The sequence below is a fragment of the Folsomia candida genome, unplaced genomic scaffold (assembly GCF_002217175.1).
Source record: "Folsomia candida strain VU population unplaced genomic scaffold, ASM221717v1 Fcan01_Sc001, whole genome shotgun sequence".
Taxonomy (NCBI): Eukaryota; Metazoa; Arthropoda; class Collembola; order Entomobryomorpha; family Isotomidae; genus Folsomia; species Folsomia candida.
In genome coordinates this window covers 17,582,394-17,604,731 of record NW_019091193.1, presented here as the reverse complement: position 1 = coordinate 17,604,731, position 22,338 = coordinate 17,582,394, and the positions used below count along the sequence as shown (strand labels likewise).

The following is a 22,338-nucleotide window of genomic DNA, read 5'->3' as shown; positions in this document are numbered from 1 at the left end:
GTCCAACATTTCTCGGCCAGAAGTGAAGCAGCAGCTCCGGGTTGTTCGTGTGATTTCGGTCCGAGAGAGAAGAAGCATATCCGCCTCCGCTGGGTCGGTGGGGTTCATGGCCAGAGTTGTTGGTGGAGAACTTGTTTCCACGAAAACGGGACTCTCTCTCTCTCCCCCACCTGAACAACCAGGCTGCCACTGGTTTCCTCCTCCCAGTTTCCTCGTTTCCCTGCTTGTACACGCTCCGAGAAAGACGGGTTTGCTGAGAAACCGTGGAAAACTTTCCCTCTGACGGACTGCTCCTCGCCGATGATGATGAGGATGAGATGAGAAATAAATTATTGATTGAATATGAAAACTTTTACAACTATGTGTGCGCATAACCTGGGATGTTAGTGTACTGAAAAGTGGAAAATGTAAAATAAAAATGGATTCCTTCCACTCTGTTCATATCTCTTGCCGAATTTGTAAAGTTTATTATAGAAATTCAACATTCACTTGCATAACTTGGGATTAGGTATGATGTCGCATTGGAACTTGCTACAGGTGAGACTTCCAGTCTTTTGTGACAAAGTCTGAAGTCAGCTCACTCATTGATGAGACACCTGTTGGTTAATCATTATTCACCAAATGATTAATTTTAATATTAAATAACATCAAAAGTGAGTGCATAATCATGCAGTATAGCTCAGTTGAAAAACAGTTAGGTTACCAGTCAATGCCATCATCAAGTCCAACTCGTCTTTGAATATCTGCAAAATTTTTTGAGCTCCAGCTTCTCCACCCACTGTCAAACCCCACAGGAATGGGCGTCCTGCGAAAACCTGAGACACAACATGCCAAACGATTGTTGTAATTTTAGTTTGAGGATGATTGAAATGGTTTTCTTTAGCTGAATACCATGTTGGCACCCAATGCTATTGCTTTAAAAACATCCCCTCCAGTCGTGACACCACCATCCAGATAAATCTCGCATCGTCCTTTCACTTGTTTCACGATTTCAGGTAGCACGTCAATCTGCAAAACAATATTATTAGCCTCGTATCCTTGAAATAAATAGAAATAGTTGACAGTAGGAATTAGAAAACAAATGTAAACTACTAACTGTAGGATTAACGGTGTCGATTTGTCGTGCACCATGGTTCTGCATATCATGTAATGTGCATAGTCAATTACAAACTTTGAGTGTGTGAAATAAAACTTGATCGCCAATTTTTTAAATACTACGATAGTACCGACACAAAAACTCCGGCTACACCAAAAGAGCATGCCAACTCTGCATCCTCTGAAGTCATGATCCCTTTCACAATTATAGGTAGCTTGGTCACACTGGTAAAAGTTATAGAAAATTCAAGGATTGAAGGCATAATTATTTCACTTTGAACAGCACCCTTGTTAAATCAATGACATCACCTTTTCAGCCATTTGACATCCTTCCAGGTTAAGCTTTGGTCAAGAAGGGTGTCGTGGTATGCAAAAGCAGATCCTATCTTACCAGACATTGCATCCGAATGCTTAGAGCTTTCTTGAAAATTAGCCAATCTAATTACGCAAATGTAGAGTCGTATAATTTCTAATTACCTGTAAAACAAATAACAAAAGTTCCTACCCCTACCTCAAATTTGGTGGTAACTTGAATGCGTCCCTGATATTTGACCTGCGCTTTCCGAAGTAAGGTGCCTGTTAGATTGATATTACAAGTTAAATAAGTTATATAAATATACATGTACACGTATACATATATGCATAGGCAATATAATTACTATATTACATCAACCGTAAGAACGATAGCTTCGAATCCACATTTCTCTGCTCGCTGGATCATGCTGAGACTGAGGCTTCTAAATATTTAGACATGGATTTATGCAAAATTTCCAAATCTCTTAAAATATCTCTTAAATATCTCTTAAATAAGTGTTTATTCTTACCTATCCTTGTAGACTTATAATAACAAAATAGGATACAAAATTTAAATAAATTAAATTTCACTATGAAAAAATATGTGTATACAGTTGATACCTACCGTATAGCTGATACCATTTTCTCCCATTCGGAGCTGCTCCAGCGACTTCCTCAATGCTACTCGTGGCAATAGTTGACAAAATGAATATGGTACCCATTGAAGCTGCAGCTGTGGAATGAAAATGGTTGTGAAAGAACATTTAGTAATTGAAACACCTGGAAAGGTAACAAATCAGTCTGTTTTCGAAACCTTGGGCATTTGCACATTCTCCGTTTGGATGAGCTAAGCGTTGCATGGCCGTGGGTGAAAGGCCCAGAGGGAAAGCCACGGGCTTTCCCAAAACCATGGTCTTTGTTGTTCGATTGGATACATCTCGGAGCATTCGTGGTTTTATTAGCCATCTTTCAAGAAATAAATGTAGAAATACACAATGTATTGTATGCATAATATACATACGTATGCAATATGCATAGTACAGACATAAGTATTTATTTGTTCTAAATTCTCTCGAATACCTTTTAAAAGCGTTCTTGTTCTCCTGCAGGGTTATTTCATCATCTGCACCACTTTTGTAGTATTGCAACGAGTTATTATCCAGCAACTTGTGGGCTTCTTTTTCAAAGTCGGGAACGCAAACGAGTTTATCCATGAAGGTTGAGTATGTCGAATTTTATGTAATTAATATTTTAACGATATTAACAGTTGGAGTCGCTTTAAATAGATGAAGATGTGATGTAACTAATACGTCCAGTAAGATCTAGATATGTAAATGACTTTGACTGTATACAAGCTGATAAGCTAGTACATATACGCGAGTAAATGGTAACACATACATTAATACATAAATATATATTCATACATTGAACACATAATAGTGGAGAGTTAAATTGTCCAGTCACGTAGTGTAAAATGAACCCCTTTTACAAATATTAAAATGAGACTGTCAACCGTGTTTTTTTCTTATTGCTATAAGCTTATTCATATTTACTTTGATTTCAAGGCAAGATCGATAAATTAGATAGTACGTAGTTTTAGGTGAACTAATATGCAGTTAAGATATGCACACACTTATCCCTCTGCAACACATTACTGAATATGTACAAAGTTTTGATTTATGTTCCGAGGCATGCCAAATAACAACAATTTGGTTTCTGAGTAATTGTCAAAACTCTTTCTGTTGAGGCTTTGTTTGCATACATGTCTAATCAATAAAATATGCGTCGAAACCTGCAATATAAAATAATAACAACACACCAACCCATGTATGTGCATATGTTGTATGTGGACATGAAAAATGGTCTTTGTTCACCGGCATACGGCATCACTATGGAACTCTTCGTTTGACATTGGCACAACAAAGTTTCGATATCACGAACCATATTACTTGAAGCTGAGCGTTACATAGTAGAAAAGGTTAAAAATGGAAAGTTTCTTTCAAGCTGGAATTGGATTCGGTAAATTTAGCATTTATAGTTCAAATAATATCAGAAAACTAAATATTCGTTGTGACTGTGATCAGAATATTTTTTTTGGCAGACATGATGGCGAATCGAATGGAAGAAATGATGAATATGTTCGAACCCATTGGACGCCATCATCCAGAGAAACTTTCTGCTCCTTGCTTTCAGAGTGAGCCTATTAAAATCCGTAAGGTCAAATAATACTTGGAATATTTAAAAAAGTATATTACAAAATAATTTGTTACTATCTTCGTTATAATTTTCCAGCGGAAGAATATGCGAAGGAAGCCCGCTTTCGAGCTGGATATGATGAGGAGAATGACCCGGTGGAAGTCAGGAAAATGATAAAGCAAAAATTAAATCAATCTCAGCACAGCTATGACGCTTTTGAGGAAAAGCTCGAGAAAGGCATATTGGATTCTCCAAATCTTAATCTCCACCAAGTACCACCTTCTGTTTTTGATAACGACCCTCCAATCACTGTATGTTAATTATGGAAAACTATGTATGTACCATTGTAAATTCACTTATTATTGTTTTTTTATAATTTTCGCTAGATTATGTACCTCAAGGATAATCAAATTTGCGAGCTTCCAGAATTCTTTTTTGACGAACTTCCGTTTCTGACATGGCTGGATTTGCGAGATAATAAATTAACAAATCTTCCATCACTTAATTCTCGTCATGAGTGTCTCAGGGTATTTTTACTGCAAGGGAATCGTATTAGAGCTTTACCATACACTTTAGGTATGAATTGACTTATTGTAATCTGCACTTTTAGCATTTTTGCTTGTTTTAAAAACTTCAAATTTCTTTTTAGCTTTGGCAGTAAACCTGCAAACAATAGGGATTACTGGAAATCCTCTAACAATTCCACCAGAAAATGTTCAAAAGCAAGGATGCAAAAAAATGATAGAATATTTTCAAGCCCGGATGCTGATGCGCATTCCATTGGGTACATACGTGACATTGCACATTTACATATAAAGTTATTTTAAATCAGAAATTGTAATATTTTGTAAGATGAATCTGGTGAGTTGGAATCTGAAGATGACAATAAGTTACGAGAGGACTTGAAACAAACTGCAATGAAATGTGTTAAGCAGAAAACTACTCCAAGTTTGATTTTGAGGGGCCAGGAGTCGGTCAGTACAGATATTTCAGTGGCAGAAAAGAAGCGCAGAGCAGATCGTTTAATTTACACTTGGGAATTGTGGAAACGAATTCCGTGAGGCTCAAAATTTTGTCATGTGAATGCTAAAAAGTACACCTGGTACTTATCATGTTTCATCATTGTATATTGCTATCAAAAAAAAATTGGGAATAGGTACGACGGAGTCAGTCGAACAGATATGTTTGAAAAATCACTTGAAGAAGTCCGCAACCAAGTTTTGAAAAGGCTGAATATTCAGCAAGAAGCTCTTTTGCAAAAGTGCAAGTAAGTCTAACATGCCGTAAATTTAAGCAATTTAATAGTTTGGCACATACATATAAGTACACACGTACAATGCAACTAAAATAGAAATCAAGATGTTTTACGAAAATGGAGGAGCGAGACCAAGTTGATGCAGATGAGAAGCAAACCTGATTTAAAGGTCAATCTTGCAGAATCCGCTCCATTCGGAAATGATTTAAATGAAGTCAAACTTTCGTAAATATAAATGATTACTTCAAAATAAAGCTTAATAACTTAATGTCACTCAGTATTCGGTTTAATTAATTTAGCAACTCCAGATTGCTGAGACCTTTGGAGTATAAACAAGAGCTCGAAGACTGTTGGGACAAGCTAAAACGATTTTCAGAAAATCCTGCCCAGTTATTGGACACAGAATTGGCACTGAAAAGACTGAGAGAAGTTGAAGAAATCCACAAACGCCTTTTGGAAATGAAATTGTCGGTTAAGCCTACTCTGCTCTGACGACTGAATTCGTATGCTGGCTGCACAAACATGGTTACATGCTGCGTGATTGAATTTGCATTAGATTTGTCGCACATTTATCTGTACATTTGATCAAGCACATTTTTATTATGATTCGATTGTGATTATCCGCTCTAACTCATTGCAGAAAGTAATTAATATACAGTGATTTATTCCAAAATTCTGAATTATGTGTATAAAAAAATTGATCAACATACACAGCTCGGACATTATACCTCCTCAACTTGGCTCAATATAAATTCATGAACATTTGCTTCCAAAATCAAAAACTCGTAGATTTTTACAAGTCGTGGAATGTTCAAAGAGAAGGAGTCACTTGACATCAGGAACCAAAGCATTGTGTACGACATGCCCCACGTGTAAAAGAATTTACTAAATTGGTCCCAGTCCCGTGTTATCAGATTTCCAGGATCACCAGACTTGGTGCATTCAGCCACAAATGTCTCGTAGTAATGCTGAAGGCTCTCTGTGACCTTTTCTTTAGTCAATTGTTTCACTGGAATGCTTGAGACTATTGTCACTGCAACATCATAATTAGGATCCTTATAACCCAACAGTTGCCAGTCGATGATTTTCGTGTGGAATTGGGGGTCATCATTGAAGAGGCAATTGTTGGACCACAGATCCCCGTGAATCAAACATGCAAACTCTTTGCTCGCTTCTTGTACTTTTTTAATGATACTGTCAGAATGTGGGGCCATTTTTCGGTAAGCTTCAATCACTGGTTGTGATAATCCGTGATCCGATAAAAGCTGAATTATTTCCACAAAGCCTCCTTTCGCCATCTCGTAAAACATCGAAGTTCCTGAATTTGACACTCCTTGAAGATAGTCGTACACCTGGCACAACTTGGCATTCTTTCTAGTCTCCAGCACCATCCCTGCAAAGTGAAACTTTGCCATAAATTCCAACACTTCTCTAAATTGTGCCATTGACTCTTCAGCAGCAAAGTTGATGGTATAATAGCCTTGTGGTTTCAAGTCTTCCATGACCAGGACCGATGCATATTTTAAATGTTTCTCTTCATCTGCATGTTGAATATGTCCATAGTAAGAATGGCACAAATATTGCTTCAAATCTGGGAGAATTTTAAGCAAGTCCGGCCCAACTTCCTTGTAGAAGTTTACTTCCGTTTTGTCAAACCCTTCGGAAACTGTAAGTTCCAACATCGTGCTATCCTCCGGGAGGAGTTTTACAATTATGTTGAAATTCTGTCCGTCTTCAGCCTCACATCTCAAACGAACCATGCTACTCAGAAATCCAGAGCCAGATTGAATGTTGGTTTCTTTTTGAAAGTCATGGCCGGATATTTTAGTTCTCAAGACTTGGGAAACCCAAGAAGGTGTGACGCTCTCTGAGGACAATGGTACGGGTGGATTCTCCATTTATTTGACTGCCTAGTATTTTAATAATATTTCCAATTCAATGAGATCTTGCTATGATGTCAAATCCGAGCCACACAAGATGGATGTGTTATTTCTAGATAGAAACTGCAGTAAACAAATGTGTCAATAATTACATTTTCAACAGTCCTACATATAAATAAATAGTAAATGCATATGGTTTACCTCGTGGGTTAATGGACATTTATTTACAGCCAAATCTGGTGGATTCGCCGAAAAGTGCGAGCTGTCCAATCTGTAACACGACGTCTACATTACAATAATTCAGACAAAAGGAATATTAAATACTCTCATGCACTGAATGATCAGCTGAAATCTTACGTAAGTCTGTCGGTACACGTATGACGTATGCATAGTATAAAGCATTGTGGTTCAGCTCAAGTGATTTAACCTTCAATGAACAAATGATATGATCTCCACTCTTAAACAGTCCAAAAGTTGCAACTCATGTTGGGTCGATGAAATATCTTGAAATTCAACTTGAATAATTCATGCATTTACTATTCCCGGCGTCGTTTTCTCGTGCTTGTAAGTACCAAATATTTATTGCATAAATTGACTTAATTATGAATGAACATAGAATATTATAAGAAATAACCTATCCTATGATACATAGGTTATTGTTCATTTAGCCCGAGTCAAGATCAAAGTCCCCTTCTACTTCTATAGGGCAAAGTCCCTTTCTATCTTATGGCTCCAAATTGCGGTTTGAGATTCAACAATATGGGTAATATCATTCCTTATACATACATAATAAGTATAAATGCCGGTAGTATTCGTAAAACTTCAAGCATGCAAAATCCTTTGCTTTTCCGACTAATTTAAAAAACCATTTTGACTCCTACCAAAATTTCTAGAAATATTTACAGCACTACTCTGAAATTTTGGTGCGGAATACCTCACCCACTTATCTTCGAACTCATCCAAGGCTTGTTAAGATACGCATTTTAACACCAAGTTGGTCAAAATCTGTTCAGTGGTTTGCTTGCGTGTCGCAGACGGACACATAGCCAAAAGCCCTGACTCAGGCTTCCTTAGTGGTTTATAATAAATATGAACCACTCGTTTGTATTTTATGAACTTCATAAATGATGAACAATAGTTATGGACAAAGGAAGAAACGTAGAGTCAAAATGGACGGCTCTACGACATTTTAAATTTTAATTAGGTGTTAAAGTCTGAAAAACGTCTACATGAAAAAAGAGTGCGGATTATATTTGGCCAAACTATGTGTCATGATGGTACTTTAAGGACAGATTAATTTGAACGAGGCACGTGATAAAATGGTAGGTCGAGTATAATAAGGCAGCAGTGGCACATCCCATAAACATTATTTCTCGTTTATAGGTCAATATAAATACGCATAATGTTAATTTGCTTTGGGTGAAGTGGGGAGATGGATAGATTCGAGTGCTGATGATCTTCATAATCATAATGGCAGTGCACGCATGTAGCATTTCGAGAAAATCTGAATAAACTCTTGCATTTCGCTTCAACGTTCTAAATACATAGACAATCCTTCCAGGCATTTCAAAGACACGGACCATTAGTTTTATCTATTTTATCTGCACATAAGTGCACGTGATGATGAAACTAAATACCACAACAAGTCATATATTATGGATCTAGTTGATAATACTGAATCCAAGAGTGGGTTGTGGTACAACATTATGTGTACATACATATATCCATACTATAGAATAGCATAGATTAACAAAAGATATTTTACTACGCTATTGCATAAGTAATTAATTAATCATTTCAACCCATGTATAGCTGAATTATTGGTCTCTCGAACAACTTGGTGAAACGAAACTCTAAAAACTGCAGAAATGCACAATTATCGCTATGCAATTTATTACTGGAAGATTTGCTTGCATGAAACCGCAATTAGTGAAGCGATTCCTAGATTTATTGGTAGCAAGTTCCTCAAAACTAGCGAACTGGATCTACTTGACGAATGGAGGCAGGAATGATCTGTAAAGGGTTCCGTTCCATTGGTGCATCGACATCTTCCATGAAAACATTCCGCAAAAGAGTTTCCACCAGCTTTACATTCCGCATCCGATACACAGGGTGAACCCAGTTGGCGATGGAAATAGCATTTCTTGTCGTAATAAACGACTGGAAGAATATTCGAACATTCACATTTTTTCGTCTCCGCGTTGCACCTTGATAACTGGCCCAAACTTCGTGTACATTGACCATCTTCATCGCAATATTGATCCATTCCACTTGCGATTTCCAGGCATTTTCTTCCATCCATACTTGGAACATGACTCTCCTCTCGACATTCACACAAGCCATTGTAACAAACCGAGTTCCCCGTCGTGGCAGAGCATTGCTTGTTAAATTTGCATGATTGTCCCAATTGTTTGGCAGAGTGACATTTACTCCCGATAATGACCATGGAGGTGACGGATTCATCGTGGTAGTGATCTCGGAATTCGGTGGTCGTCGATGATGGAAATGTGGTTGTCTCATTTTCCCTCCGTCCACTTCCATGTGTCTCATGCGGAACAAAACATTCGCATCTTCGTTTCAACATATTGCATCTGGCAAAATGTCCCAGTGCCTTCGTGCACTGAATGTCCTCGACACAGTCGGACGACCCAGGGGACGAAGATGACCCGTCTGCAGATGGAATTTGAAGGCATAATGACTGATTTCCGTTTGGGACGTATCCGTCAATGCAACCACATTTGCCATTTCTACCACAAGTTGAGTACTCTGTTTTTGCCGTGCATTGCGGGCTAACTTGGCAAACATCACCCAGAGCTGCTCCGAAGTAGCAACGTTCTGCGTAGAAAACCGTGGGCACCATTGGTATCTGATAACACTGACACTGATTGTGATAACATTCTGAAAGAGTTCCTAGACTGCTTCGTTCACACTGACCGTTCTCCTCACAACTAGAATTTAATCCGTCTACTGCTATCTTTAAACATTTAGATTTGTCCCAGGATGGAATAAACCCTGTATGCGTAAATACATACAAAAAATACTTTGGATTAGTAACATTCATGTAAAATCTTTTTATGCTTATTTATTACTGTTTTTATAATACCTTCTTTGCATTGGCAAGTTGTTCTGCATTCGGCATTGGGTGTAGTAGCTTCACATAATCCGTCAATTTGGCAAAAATCCCCTAGACTTTCACCGTAGTAGCATCTGCAAATTATGCCATAGTCGTTGTGAGATTTGATTATGCATGCTGACTTAAGTAAATACATAATGCTTTTTTAATATAGGTGCATATTTTTTACGAGTAGTTATTATCCTTTGCATATCAAGGTATGTTTATAAATTCCATAATTGGATTATGCATAGAATGACCATATATGACATTATTCCTCACACCCCTCACTCTTAAAAATCTCACAAACCAAGCTTATGAAATTTCAAGTGTCTCACACCTTCCTTGATGAAAGACAATCGGCAATGTTTCCGATTCGTAGCATCGGCATCTGCCACTATCTCTCCGACATTCTGACAACCTTCCCAGCAATCCTTTCCAGCACCTATAAGTTAAAAATTAGATCCAGTTGTAAATTTCAAAATATGTATGCAATCAATACAGATACAATCAAGAAGTTTGGTCGAAACTTAATTTAATTTACTCACTGGATACTCTCAACGCACAGGGAATCTAATCCATTTCTGGCAATTTCTAAACATTCCGTTCCATTTCGGCTGATTGTGAATCTACGTTTTTTGAATATAAAAGAAAAAAATAAACTCGTGGTTATGAGTGTAACTGAAACTTATGGGCGTTAAGACTGAAAATCATGTCAAACCAACCCTCTTCTGCATTGACATCGGCCCGAACTGCTACACTCCAGCGGCATAGATGGATCGCAAATGGGGGGATCAAGACCAAAAATAGTTCCGTTGATAATATCCATTTCACGATTTCCGTTTGAATAACTCGTCTCACTGTTCACAATGTCGCATTTGTCCCCCACTGACAAAATATGAGAAGTCGTCACGTACGATGAAGAGCGATTGATTATTTGAAACCCAAGGGTCGTGAACAATAACAATTTGAAGATGAAATAAGGAACTGGGGCACAGCATCCCCGTGTTGCAGAGAAAACTGAAGGGTTTCCCATACTGACTGAGAATGTCACTAACTCCTGGTTTTTATTATCACTTGTCTAGTATTAAAGTTTAATTGGGTAAATGTGTTTGAAATATTAAAAGCTTTTGAAGTACGTAGTGCACATAAAATAATTTGAGGTTGATGTCATCGGATGACTTCCAGATCGAAAATGATGATGAATCCGTAGTGACGACGGAACTACTTCTTTCTCGCAAAGTTCATGTTCCACCGACACGACACGAGAGCGTCTTTCCAGAAGACGAGGAATATGAGACCAATCGTTCCATTTTCCAGACCAGACTACTAGGACAGGGGTCGGTTTGGTGTTACCCTATATTATGCGCGTATGTATGTGCATGTTCACGGCGTTCCTAGTTTTCGTGAAAGTACAGAATTATCTGTAGTATCTACGTATGTACATAACTGGAAGCAGGATAAAATCCCATGCATGGTCTATCTTATAGTGATAAAGATGAGATGGCTTTAATATTAACAAGAAGTAGGAGAATGTATAATAAAATGTCGCTAAAAATTATTAATTTAAGTAATATTAAAAACAAAGCTTTTTAACCATGGTCTGGCTAGCCATCGATCATTTATCAATGTTCCTTTTAGAATTGCAAAAAAATGTGTAGCGAATAAATATTAATATTTAGAATAGAGAGCTGTGAATAATCTACTGTACTGAAGCAAAAATCGGGCAAGTTGAGAAATTATATTGGCCTTTGCTGAATATTGTAGTATTTAGGTTACGCGACGTGTGAAATACTCTATTATCTTATGTGCTCTCTGTTACCAATTAGACTATGATTTGAGAAGCTCCAAATGTCATACGAATACAGTAGGAGGTCATTAATGAGATTTCCATTCCGAAAATGAGGCATTGGTTGGATTTCATCAACTGCAAAACGAAAATGCCAAAGCATCGCATACACAGAACCTCCGAAACGAGAGCAAGTAAGGCGAGTCAGTTTTGCCCAAATTGTAAATGTCAATGCACATGAAACATTTGCAGTCGTGATCATGTCAAGTTAACGTCAAAATGAGATATGAAGGAAATTTCGTCAGTACCTGACTACTTCTCCTGACAGAACTACTTACTTATTAGTGTACAGCCAAGAGAGATCACACATTTCCTTATCCAGCCACATTTTCTTCTGTACTTGCCAAACGATTTATATCCCTTTTTTGGCCATATTGCTATCAAGCTCGTATTCCATGCTCATGTAAACGTGTAATAAGCAAAGTCCTGGTCCAAGGAGTTGGGAGAAACGAGTGACAAAGCGAGGTTGCGTGGAAATCGGTCTTCCTCGTCTTGGTGCTGAAACGAGAAATGCGAAAAAAGAAATACTGCTAATGGAGAGACTAATCTTACTTGGATGGTAAAAACAGATGCCACGCTGATCCGTTTCCATCAACTTATCAATAATGGAAAAGAAACCCCAAATCTCTTCATATTCGTGAATTTGTGATCTTATGCCGCTGCATTTGCTATGCTGCTTTACGATTCGAGAATCGTTGGGCTATAATATTTTCTGCAGGAATATTATACGTAACTGCATATTATTTAGAACTGAAGAATTATTTTAAATATTTATTATCATGAACGAACGAACTGCATACATGGATATCTAAAGATATGATATTTTATCCAAATATGAAGAGTATCAAATTAAATTTCCATTTATTTACTAAATTTCTGGTTTCGTATATTTGTGAAGGCCCTTTGAAGACGGAGGAGCAGATCAGCTCACTAATTAAATTTTTTGAAATGGTAAATTGCATGAAATTTTTTACTCGAGTAAATCGTAAAGATTATAATATCATTAAAAGTTTGTTGGTTTTGGCAATGTGTGTTTGGCATGCATGAAAAAGAATCCATTAAGCCACCAAGATTATGCTCATACAAGTGCAAGTTCAGGATCACAGCATTTATTTCAAGATTAACTTTCGAAGTCGCAATTTGTTGTTTTTTTCTAAACATTTACAAATTCTCCTGGTATCAGTGCAGTCGAAAGCAGTAAGTACTCACAAACTCAACAACACTAATATTTGATTATTGATTTATTGAATAATGCTATTTTAATCCAGCAAAGTTAAGTTATCGCATGGAAATAATTAATCCTAAGTTTAACAAATGCATAGAGGGCTGAAGCAAGAGATTTACAAGTTATGACAAGTTGGACACGTATGCTTGTCAAAATTAAAGCTGAAAAACTGCTCTGAAATTTACATCTTGGTCACGCACTTCTCGTATGGAATCTCAACCACGTTCCAAAGTTGGAAACCTGCGACAAATTTATAGCATATTTATTATTATTGTAAATATAATATGTTGGCTATTTTGTCATGTTGGAAACAAACCCATTTCTTCTACTTCAAGCAAGAGAGACTTGACCAACTTGTCATCCAGCTTTTTTACTTTCGAGAAGATGGCCCAGTTCATACCGTTGTTGGGGAAGCAGCGGACTACCAACGCCCAAGTTTTATCATCAGAGTCAACCACGTACACCCACGAGTCGCCTGTAAATGCATGCACGCATATGTGTGAAACAATGGATGACTGGCATGAAGTTCTGAAATGTGTCAGAGGTCAACGCCGTCGATCGACGCGCCGCGCCGCCGCCGCCAAATTGGTCGGCGTTGACCTCTGAAATGTATGTACCTTCGTGGTCCTCAGAGTCCTTGGACCTGCAGTACCACTTGGCGTTGTTGCTGGCGCTGGGTGTGCAAGCAAGATTAAGTTCCACTCCTGTTCTAGGACATTTGCTGTGAATCCAGATGGAAGCGTTGTCATTTTGCATCATTTGTTCATCCGGAATTGGTTTTAAGCTCATTTTGACACAGACTCTCCCCATGCTAGATTTCTTCATAAACTTCCCATGCATCCTTTTCGCCATGTATCGAATCCAATGGTTGCTCAAGTAAGGCAGATGCCACTCGCCATAAAACTGACATTCAATTACACCATTTGTCTTTGTACAATTTCTACAATAATATTAATAAGGAATCTTCCGACTTATGCACTTACATGTCTCAGGTCAATATTTTTGAGATGAGTGACTCTTGGACAACCTGGCTCCTCCACTATTCATTAATCGATTAGAATACGTTATATATACATTCAGTCAGGATTATACATGCATTCTTGTTGACAAAAGAAAGAAAAAGAAAGAAAAAAATCTACGAGTTGATTTTCCTACCAAATGTTCATGATACATAAATTTAATTTGTCTCTAATCAAAATAATTTGTAAAAGTGTGATACTATAATTGTCCGGCATATGCACATATGTAGATAGACTAAAATACAGACCACGGGTGACTTAATCAATACCGAATTTTTAAAAACAACCTGTACGTCCAGCATTTTGCACATGTGATATTTAACAATGAACAATTCCATACCATCTGCAGGATCCAATTCCTCAGAGCTCAACTGAAACTCTCCATGGGCAAAACATGGAGACAAGACCAAGGCAAAAATTGCAAATGCAATTAACTTCATGGCTATCTATTTTCGGATGCTAATCTCAAGTAGGTGAACAATGGATTACTGAGGAGTCGAGTGAGATTCTGGCCGGGTCGCCTTGGATTGGGATGCCACGTCGATTTGTTTATGAATTTGACGAAATTCCATGAAATGTTGTGGCGTTTCCTCCATAAACCACCTTCATTCACACTCCACTCTACCTGCATCGTAACTCTGCATACTTCTTTTAATGGCCTGATTTTTGGCCAGGGCTCGAAACAAAAAGCAAAGCAATGAAATTAATAAAAACAAAACAACTTGCACGAAAATAGATTTAATGGAATAGTAACTAAATGACTAATGCATTATGCGGTCATAAAATCATAATATCGGTGTAGTTAACAATATTTACTTTCTGATTTCAACCTTAAATTTTTTTCGGGCATTTATCATATTTTGCATTTTCGACATATTTTGGATCAAACCCTTGATTTTTTGCTTCTGCAATGATTTTCTTGTATAAAGCTGTGTCCAGTGATTTCCTGTCTGCAGTAAAAATTGCCCAGTCCTTGTATTTCTTTTGGATGCATCTGGCCATCATGAACCACTTTTTGTTGTCTGTTGCAACTATTGTTGCAACGTTATCAGCTGAAAAAGTAAAGAATTGATGCTGATAAAAATGGAAAGTTAGCTATCATAGTAATGTTAAGAGCATTACCCCCTTTGTGATATTCCGAGGATCCCTTAAATGTCGTTTAAATTACAAATTAGATAATCATAGATAACACATGGATTTGTAATATCATTCAACAGGAAACTAAAAAAATGAATGCATGCACAAAATAACTATGCACGTAAATATTTACCTTGACTGCTTCACATGTTTGAGTCTCGTATCCCGTGTCCTGACAAAGTTGTGTGACCGCGTGATGATATCCTCCTGCCATTTTATAAGAGTTTTACGAAAGTTCCAAGCATTCTTCACGATTAAATTCAATATATTTTGAAAATTGAGCTGACCAACAAGCACGTTGTATTTCCCTTTGGGCGTAGTAGGTGCCAAAAACAACCATTTCATGCACAAGTTTGGCAACTCTGATGCTCCCAGTGATCGGTTAATTAAAGCTTCACCCCATCGGTAATAAAAGTATTTAGATGCCACCGGGACATACCTAAAATAGAACGATATTTTTATATGTTCATAAAATTATAAGCTATAATTACAAATCAGGGACATACCATGCAGCAACCTTGTTAATCTACCAATTGATTAAAACATTTCGTATTACGTTACATGAATAAACCAGTCCACACGTGAAATATTTGTGGATCGTGGACATGTAATTCCTTAGTTTAAATATGCTTACAAATTCAATCTTTAAGTCTTTGACGGCCTTCTTTGGGATACATCCAGCTTCAATTACTGACTTTGACTCTAACTTTGCACCTTTGAAATAAATAAATAAATAAAGTAAACAAATAATAATAATAAAATTATTATAATTTTGCACCTTTCGCCGAAGAGGGGATTCCTTTGTGCGGATTCTTTCCCTTGCCGGATTTCCGTTTTTCTGATCTCCTTGCATCCACAAGAGTAGCTGATAGGATAACACCAATGGTTATTAACACAACCACGCTTCTCCATGAAGGGTGCTTCATTATTAGAGCCCAAAGTGGCCAATCAACTAATGATAATATAATGAATATTGATATAATTGACGTTCATATTGCGATACAACTGAGCAACCAATTTTAATTTATGTATTGACTTGCATAAACAATTATCAATGAATACATACACACACATACAAATTCATACATACAGTTAGTACATATTCTTTGAAAACTAAGCCCGAGGTTGTAATATTGAATTGTACGAACCCGGAACTGGGTGCTACTTTCAACTTTATGAATGTGTGTATGCAGTGCCAACTATAAAATCAGAAATCGTATGGCCTGCTTATGCTTAATAAATGACGCATCATCATCGGCATGGTCTCAAAATATTTATTTAGTCTGCTTTAATTCAAGAACCTTACTTCAAAACACTGTTGCAAGCACATCAAACAATACGTTTAGTAATTATTGTTAGACTAATGATATTATTACAAGTACAGAATGTGGAATATTATAATTGCATAATTTAACGGGCTCATAGTTATGGCTTTCTTATGAAATATTTAGGTTTCAATCATCGCCTTTAGTAAGATTACAATTGCTGTAGTCACTGTAATGAATTGGGTACTCCGATGGGCGAAACCCCATGCGCGATACTTGATGTTCCACCGTTTTCTTAATTTCATCCGATATGCTCGTGTTGAAACTGTACAAAACCCAATCATTTTTGTCTCCCTTGTGGCTGCACCTCACAACGACGAGGTTTTCTTTATTATCCGTCCATGCTAACGTTTGAATTCCACTGACTGTTGAATAAATGCATATTTAAAAAAATTACAACATCACCAACGTGTACATGCATATAATCAAACGCCATTTGTATTTGCATTACCGGATTTATGTCGATCAGGGAATTCTGTTCTCGGGTTTGCAGTACAATCTTGAACTCCTTTGTTATCGAGAATTATGGCACAATCAACGACCAAATAGTTTCCATTGTAGCCTTCAATTGAAGACTTGAACCCCTTCGTGGTCACCTCTGCGCACATTTTGTCAATTTCAGATGATTCTGAAGCCCTTGTTCCGCTCAATAGTTCAGTCAAATCCTCAAATGCTGATCTGCTCCCCATGGTCAAGTAGAACGTCTTACCGACGAAAAGTTCCAGCGACTGTTAAACACAAAGAAATCAATAATTAGACATTTAAATTAAAATATTGCCGTTCATTAACGTTATAGAATAACGTACAAAGTCCATGTCAAGCTTTTTTGTGGGTTTCACTTTCTTGCACTTTGAATGGAGTTTTGCCTTCGAAAATATATTTGCGGAATAACTTAATTGTATGAATAATAAGACAGTGAGTAGACTGAGGAGCAAAATAAATTTTGACGACATTTTAAAACTCCACACTTCTTGTTCTAAATGCTTGAGAGGAAAAATAGCTTTTGAATTTCTTCACTTTGAAGGAATTCAGGTAGTGCACGATTAAATGCTGATTACATGCGGCAGGCAGGCACATAAAGGTATTACACAAGTATTTTGTTTTTATTTCGGGCCAGTAGTGGTGCCATTGTTTGTAGTTTGCAATTACAAGCTAAAAATTGTACTGCGTGGATGCGTTTTAGTTGACATAATGGTCCCGGAAACATTTTTTTCTTGGGATTGTTTGTGAACAAAATTCCGTTCGTAATATGTATGCATTAATGAATGTCCAGTTTCAGGTATCACAATCCCCATCTGCTTTAGATACGAAATATGTAAACTAAATTTGGAGCACTCCCACATTGTCGATATTAAAATAAATTGATGTTGCCTTGAAAATTTGGAACCTGAAACAAAGAAATTGATGTAACCTTTCGTGAAATGTCCAACGATCATTAAAGTCTCATTTATTTCGCATGACTTTACTAACGCATATTATGCAGATTTTTGGCTTAAGGCAAGACATGCATAACTGGCAGGATTTGAAGGACATCGGGGGTCTCATCATATCTCGAGTTGTCGCACATGTAAAAATTCATGGAATTGGTCAATTAAGTTTTTGAACTAACTTTCATCAAACTAGAGCATAGGCAACCCATTACCAAAGTAATGGCACCCTGTGACGAGTGCATCATAGTAACACATAAAAACATTGTACTTATAAATTTCTATCTCATGTGACAAATTTGTAAAGAAAATTATTACTGCTTGTGACCTTGTGTTAACGACCGTATAAAATTAGTGCACAATTTTTAAAATGACAGGTTATTCGTTGACATTGGATTTTTCACAATTTTAGTGAAACTATATTTCGAGACGTATTGTTACACTGTTTCATGACCTCAACTAAACATTCAAACGAGTACAACTATGTGTATGCAATATCTGTTTTAATTGAGATGACAAAAGTGACAGGACAAAGACTTATTGATATTCGATGCAAATTGGGTCGCTTAAAGAATAACAAGTCACATGTACTGGGCATATTTGATCACATTATAGAGAAAGGATATTTATGAAGCGCATTTAACGAGTGTAACTTAAATTAGGGTAATTAGGAAGTAGGTAAAATAAGTACATCAAACACATAAGATTTGGCCTTCACGTTAAGGAGAGAAACTGAAAAGCCAGTCTCTAGTTCACAAAATTAATGGTAATAAATTATAGTGATACTTGACCCTTATGGTGGGAACCAACTCGCATTATAAGAAATAATACACGAGGAACTGCACCCACTGCAGCGTGAGAATCCCACTAAACATGTGTGCATATGAAGATTTATGTGGATCACACCCAGGTTTTGGTGTAATTTCGCACATTACGATCATTAAATTTGTCGAGCCTTTTTGGTGCGTTAAGTTTTTGACACTTGACATAATTCAGGAAACGATTTGTAGAGTATACAGACAAAACGGAAAAATGCATTTTAAAATTAAATAAATAAGTATTTATTTATTAATAGTTTGATACAAGCTATCGCGGATGCAAGATTTAAAGTTCCAGAGTAAAGAATATTCTAACTTTTGCAATTTAAACTAAACATTCGTAATCCAACGTTCTGCAAATATGATGTCTGTATTATCGGCGTAATTACTTCAGCATAAAATTATATCGTGAACGAAATTGCAGTAGTGTTGCAAAGTGTTGCAAAGCGTGACCAGTTTCCAGGTTGGGTGAGCAGTTAAATACATACACTGCATACTCGCATATGTACATATGTGGTACATTACTCGAATATTCTGTTTCGCATGAGATCCGCGAATCTGCAAATCCTTGAATGCTAGATATAAGTTAAATGTGCTTTTACACAAATCCCTTGTCCAGAAAAACTATGACTTGTTTTAGTAACCATCGTCAGGTACTATTGCTTTAGTGCCCAAGATGTAAAATGATTAAAGAAAGTAGACTGTAATATGAATCGAATTGAAATGATGAAAATGTGCAAGTTTTATTAACCTTTGAACATAATTTTAAGCAAACCCGTATCTGCTAATATTAACAATTTAGGACCCTTGGAAAATAGAAAAAGTTGATACAAAACAAGTGGCTGTAAGCTTTATACCACAGATGAGACTTCTGTGTTCATACATATTTGCTGTACAAACTGTACTCGAAACTAATTGCAGTTGTAGAATAATTAAATAATTATTTATTTCATGGCAATTCAACTGACCGCTTCTGGTCGCGACCACGGTTATCATACACCACGACGTATGAACTTCCCGGCGTAAAACTCCAAAAACTGTTGGACGGCTGTCCCCAAGCCCAAGAGGAACCTTCGTCGTCGTCTTCAGCTGCCAATTGAACGGGTGCACCTTTCCAGCCCCCCTTTGGCAATGGTTTTCGACCTTTGGGTGCAGACCAGCCTGGTTTGCTCCACCCATCCAGAGGTCCAGGCCATCCCCAACCCTTCTTGAATGGGGGTACACCCCATCCTAGTGGTGAACCCCAACCTCTACAAATCCCATCTCTGGCGTGGATACACACCTTTGCCCCTTCATCAAACACGGTCCCATGTGGACAGTCAAAGTCGTATCGAATTAAGAGCGGGCCTTCTGAAGTACTGTGGTCCACACATCGAAAGAACCTGGTGCAGTCGTGAGGATTCACAAAATAGCCAGGGTCCACGCAGGTAGAGCCTTTAAGATGTGGATCCCATCCAAACCCTGGGACTAAATTAAGGGTGAAATTACTACTAGTAATAATTTCAATTTTTCAAAAAACATTTTTAGCAATACCTGAAATCCCATATGGAAGCCACAGGGTCACTATGGTCAAAGCTATGATGGACGGGTATATACCTATGAATATTAGCGAAATATTAGAATCCAGTTTACGAATTAAAAAAATAAGTGTGCAAGCGTACTCATTTTTGTGGCGTGGTGTTGTAAACTCTACGAAAATTATATAATCGTAGAATGACAGTCACAGTGTGACGGATACGCCAAGAATAATAAATATATGTGCACCTTAACCACTCTCCAAGATGGTCAGACATACACTAACCCCTTCCGTCTATGAATCCATCCTAATAAACGTTGGTGTGAGCAAATTATGGAAAATCTACTCATGGAGTTGGAACATTTGTGGTGTTTTCCAATTGAATTAAATGAAAGATTGCTAACGATAAGCACAGGCGCCTCCCTTGTTGCTCAAATGTAATCCACACTTTGGTTATGCACGCTGACCACACCGTGGCAAATAAAGTTACATAGTTCCCACTATTAGTAAAACATATATATTACTTGCATACCTTTTCTTCTTCTTCGCACTGGAGTTAAGTGGTTCAATACACACCTACATATCTAATATTGTTTGCAAAAATCGCAAAATGTTTGCACGCTGCTGTGGTGTTAAAGTTATCTTTAAAGACATCTGTTTAAACTAACGTGCATATTCTTCATTTTATTTCAACGAAGCTGTTCAACGATTTAAGTCTTTAATTAGTTTACTTGTGTGAAAGACAGGAGTAGCAAAGTCTACTTGTCTGGTTTATAGTTATTTCCGGTCTTCATTACCTCCATCATTTTTTATACGAGTCGTAACCCATCACAAATTCTTGGTCAAGGACTCTGGTTGTTGTTCTACACTGGAATGGCTTAAGAAGGATACGTTCGAACGACTAATTTTAACGATTCGTAAACAATAATGCGAATTGACAAGCAGGAAAAAAGCACGTTAGGGAAGAACGGTCAGCACTGGATTACAAATGAAGACATAAGGATAAATTGCTTAGATTCCATCGGATTACAGATACTGGAATATCAAACATTATAACATTTAAGTTTTATAACAATATCTGGAGTATACTTTATGCATACACATATGTATTGATATAACTATGGTTCAAACTTGTGTCTTACAAGTGATATCCAAGTATCCGACACTGTATGCGATAATTACTGCTTAAGTTAAGATTTAATAACAGTTTGAAGATAAAGATTCTCAGCTTTATCAGGTTTCCAATATTACCATTTTCTGCAATGACTTTCAAACGAAAATTAATTAAACAAGAGCAGTCACTGCCACTACTAATTAACAATATAATATTTGATACTAATTTAATAGCTTGTAAAATATAAGTCATTAAGGTCCCGGCCCAGCTTATTCTCTGTCCTTCCCTTTAAAAACATTTTCAGCTTTGTCGCTGCATATCTCATGGTAATTATTGTTATGAAAAAATGTCTTCGTAAATCTAATATTAATTTTGTAGTATATAAATTCACTGAAAATGTATGCAAGCCACATACATGAGTTGACTAGAATATTTTTCTTTGTTCGATTCATACTTCAAGACTCGGAGAGGTTGCTATTTCCGATCAATAGAGCGAGCTAGATTCTCTAAGTCTGTTGGACAAAGACCAGATTTATTTATGTGCTGTCATAATGCAACTATTGTTGATGTAATGAAGTATTCAACTCACAATCAGTTACATGAATAATTGAATATGAATACATCATGTGAACTATACTACACGAACCAGAATTAAAGTCAACCTGCATTTTCGAACAGTTGTGCTTTCCAAGACGTGCTATCAATCAGTCAGAATTATATGGGCACAAAATTACAGTTAATCTGGTTGACCGTAAATGCGATCTTAGAAACAAAACACATTAGTAAATAAATTGTATTTTCTTCTGTGTTAGTAAACAAATCTACATACAAAATTAAATTCAAATATGTATGCTTAAGTTCCCGTTGGAAAATTATCTATATTTTCCTTATCGTAAAGGCATGCATGCTGTCTTTATTTTATTAATTTATTTGCTTATTTCTCTTTCTGGCGCATATTTCTTGGTAGTAAGTAATTTTACAAATAAAACTGGTTACAATATTTTAACTATGAATATTGTATTCATGACCCTAAAACAAACATTAAAAGCACAATTGAACATGAATTGGGAAAATTG

General features: G+C 36.9%; 8 protein-coding genes across 8 annotated transcripts; 1 reads left to right on the top strand and 7 right to left on the bottom strand.

The window, feature by feature from the left end:
- Window positions 1-443: 443 nt before the first annotated feature.
- Window positions 444-2,799, bottom strand: LOC110857409 (peroxisomal (S)-2-hydroxy-acid oxidase GLO3). Its single transcript, XM_022106011.2, has 12 exons — window positions 2,470-2,799; window positions 2,204-2,355; window positions 2,015-2,122; window positions 1,920-1,932; window positions 1,763-1,832; window positions 1,607-1,671; window positions 1,405-1,533; window positions 1,227-1,320; window positions 1,097-1,135; window positions 892-1,008; window positions 704-815; window positions 444-596 (listed from the first exon to the last, which is right to left on the bottom strand). The coding sequence occupies exons 1-12, from the start codon at window positions 2,601-2,603 to the stop codon at window positions 532-534; spliced, it is 1,098 nt and encodes a 365-aa protein (XP_021961703.1). The 5' UTR covers window positions 2,604-2,799; the 3' UTR covers window positions 444-531.
- A 12-nt stretch (window positions 2,800-2,811) lies between these two features.
- LOC118437926 (leucine-rich repeat-containing protein 27-like) lies at window positions 2,812-5,346 on the top strand. The gene is made up of 9 exons (XM_035857484.1): window positions 2,812-3,408; window positions 3,491-3,601; window positions 3,682-3,896; window positions 3,972-4,161; window positions 4,235-4,369; window positions 4,438-4,642; window positions 4,742-4,852; window positions 4,937-5,065; window positions 5,140-5,346. The coding sequence occupies exons 1-9, from the start codon at window positions 3,375-3,377 to the stop codon at window positions 5,330-5,332; spliced, it is 1,323 nt and encodes a 440-aa protein (XP_035713377.1). The 5' UTR covers window positions 2,812-3,374; the 3' UTR covers window positions 5,333-5,346.
- Window positions 5,347-5,471: 125 nt separating this feature from the next.
- Window positions 5,472-7,054, bottom strand: LOC110862552. Its single transcript, XM_035857486.1, has 2 exons — window positions 6,922-7,054; window positions 5,472-6,843 (listed from the first exon to the last, which is right to left on the bottom strand). The coding sequence occupies exon 2, from the start codon at window positions 6,736-6,738 to the stop codon at window positions 5,563-5,565; it is 1,176 nt and encodes a 391-aa protein (XP_035713379.1). The 5' UTR covers window positions 6,739-6,843; window positions 6,922-7,054; the 3' UTR covers window positions 5,472-5,562.
- Window positions 7,055-7,276: 222 nt separating this feature from the next.
- On the bottom strand, window positions 7,277-11,079 carry LOC110843427 (prion-like-(Q/N-rich) domain-bearing protein 25). Its single transcript, XM_022089394.2, has 5 exons — window positions 10,558-11,079; window positions 10,381-10,461; window positions 10,173-10,277; window positions 9,824-9,927; window positions 7,277-9,732 (listed from the first exon to the last, which is right to left on the bottom strand). The coding sequence occupies exons 1-5, from the start codon at window positions 10,866-10,868 to the stop codon at window positions 8,615-8,617; spliced, it is 1,719 nt and encodes a 572-aa protein (XP_021945086.2). The 5' UTR covers window positions 10,869-11,079; the 3' UTR covers window positions 7,277-8,614.
- Window positions 11,080-12,774: 1,695 nt separating this feature from the next.
- Window positions 12,775-14,538, bottom strand: LOC110842083. Its single transcript, XM_022087795.2, has 5 exons — window positions 14,266-14,538; window positions 13,890-13,945; window positions 13,524-13,809; window positions 13,223-13,381; window positions 12,775-13,146 (listed from the first exon to the last, which is right to left on the bottom strand). The coding sequence occupies exons 1-5, from the start codon at window positions 14,363-14,365 to the stop codon at window positions 13,088-13,090; spliced, it is 660 nt and encodes a 219-aa protein (XP_021943487.1). The 5' UTR covers window positions 14,366-14,538; the 3' UTR covers window positions 12,775-13,087.
- A 124-nt stretch (window positions 14,539-14,662) lies between these two features.
- LOC118438315 lies at window positions 14,663-15,988 on the bottom strand. Its single transcript, XM_035858292.1, has 7 exons — window positions 15,841-15,988; window positions 15,697-15,776; window positions 15,569-15,588; window positions 15,350-15,501; window positions 15,196-15,269; window positions 15,048-15,072; window positions 14,663-14,977 (listed from the first exon to the last, which is right to left on the bottom strand). Exons 1-7 carry the CDS (start codon window positions 15,986-15,988, stop codon window positions 14,757-14,759), a joined length of 720 nt encoding a protein of 239 aa, XP_035714185.1. The 3' UTR covers window positions 14,663-14,756.
- Window positions 15,989-16,316: 328 nt separating this feature from the next.
- Window positions 16,317-17,437, bottom strand: LOC118433954. The gene is made up of 2 exons (XM_035846485.1): window positions 16,839-17,437; window positions 16,317-16,752 (listed from the first exon to the last, which is right to left on the bottom strand). Exons 1-2 carry the CDS (start codon window positions 17,074-17,076, stop codon window positions 16,517-16,519), a joined length of 474 nt encoding a protein of 157 aa, XP_035702378.1. The 5' UTR covers window positions 17,077-17,437; the 3' UTR covers window positions 16,317-16,516.
- Window positions 17,438-19,345: 1,908 nt separating this feature from the next.
- On the bottom strand, window positions 19,346-20,454 carry LOC110863074. The gene is made up of 3 exons (XM_022112306.2): window positions 20,294-20,454; window positions 20,166-20,228; window positions 19,346-20,099 (listed from the first exon to the last, which is right to left on the bottom strand). Exons 1-3 carry the CDS (start codon window positions 20,295-20,297, stop codon window positions 19,582-19,584), a joined length of 585 nt encoding a protein of 194 aa, XP_021967998.1. The 5' UTR covers window positions 20,298-20,454; the 3' UTR covers window positions 19,346-19,581.
- Window positions 20,455-22,338: the final 1,884 nt, after the last annotated feature.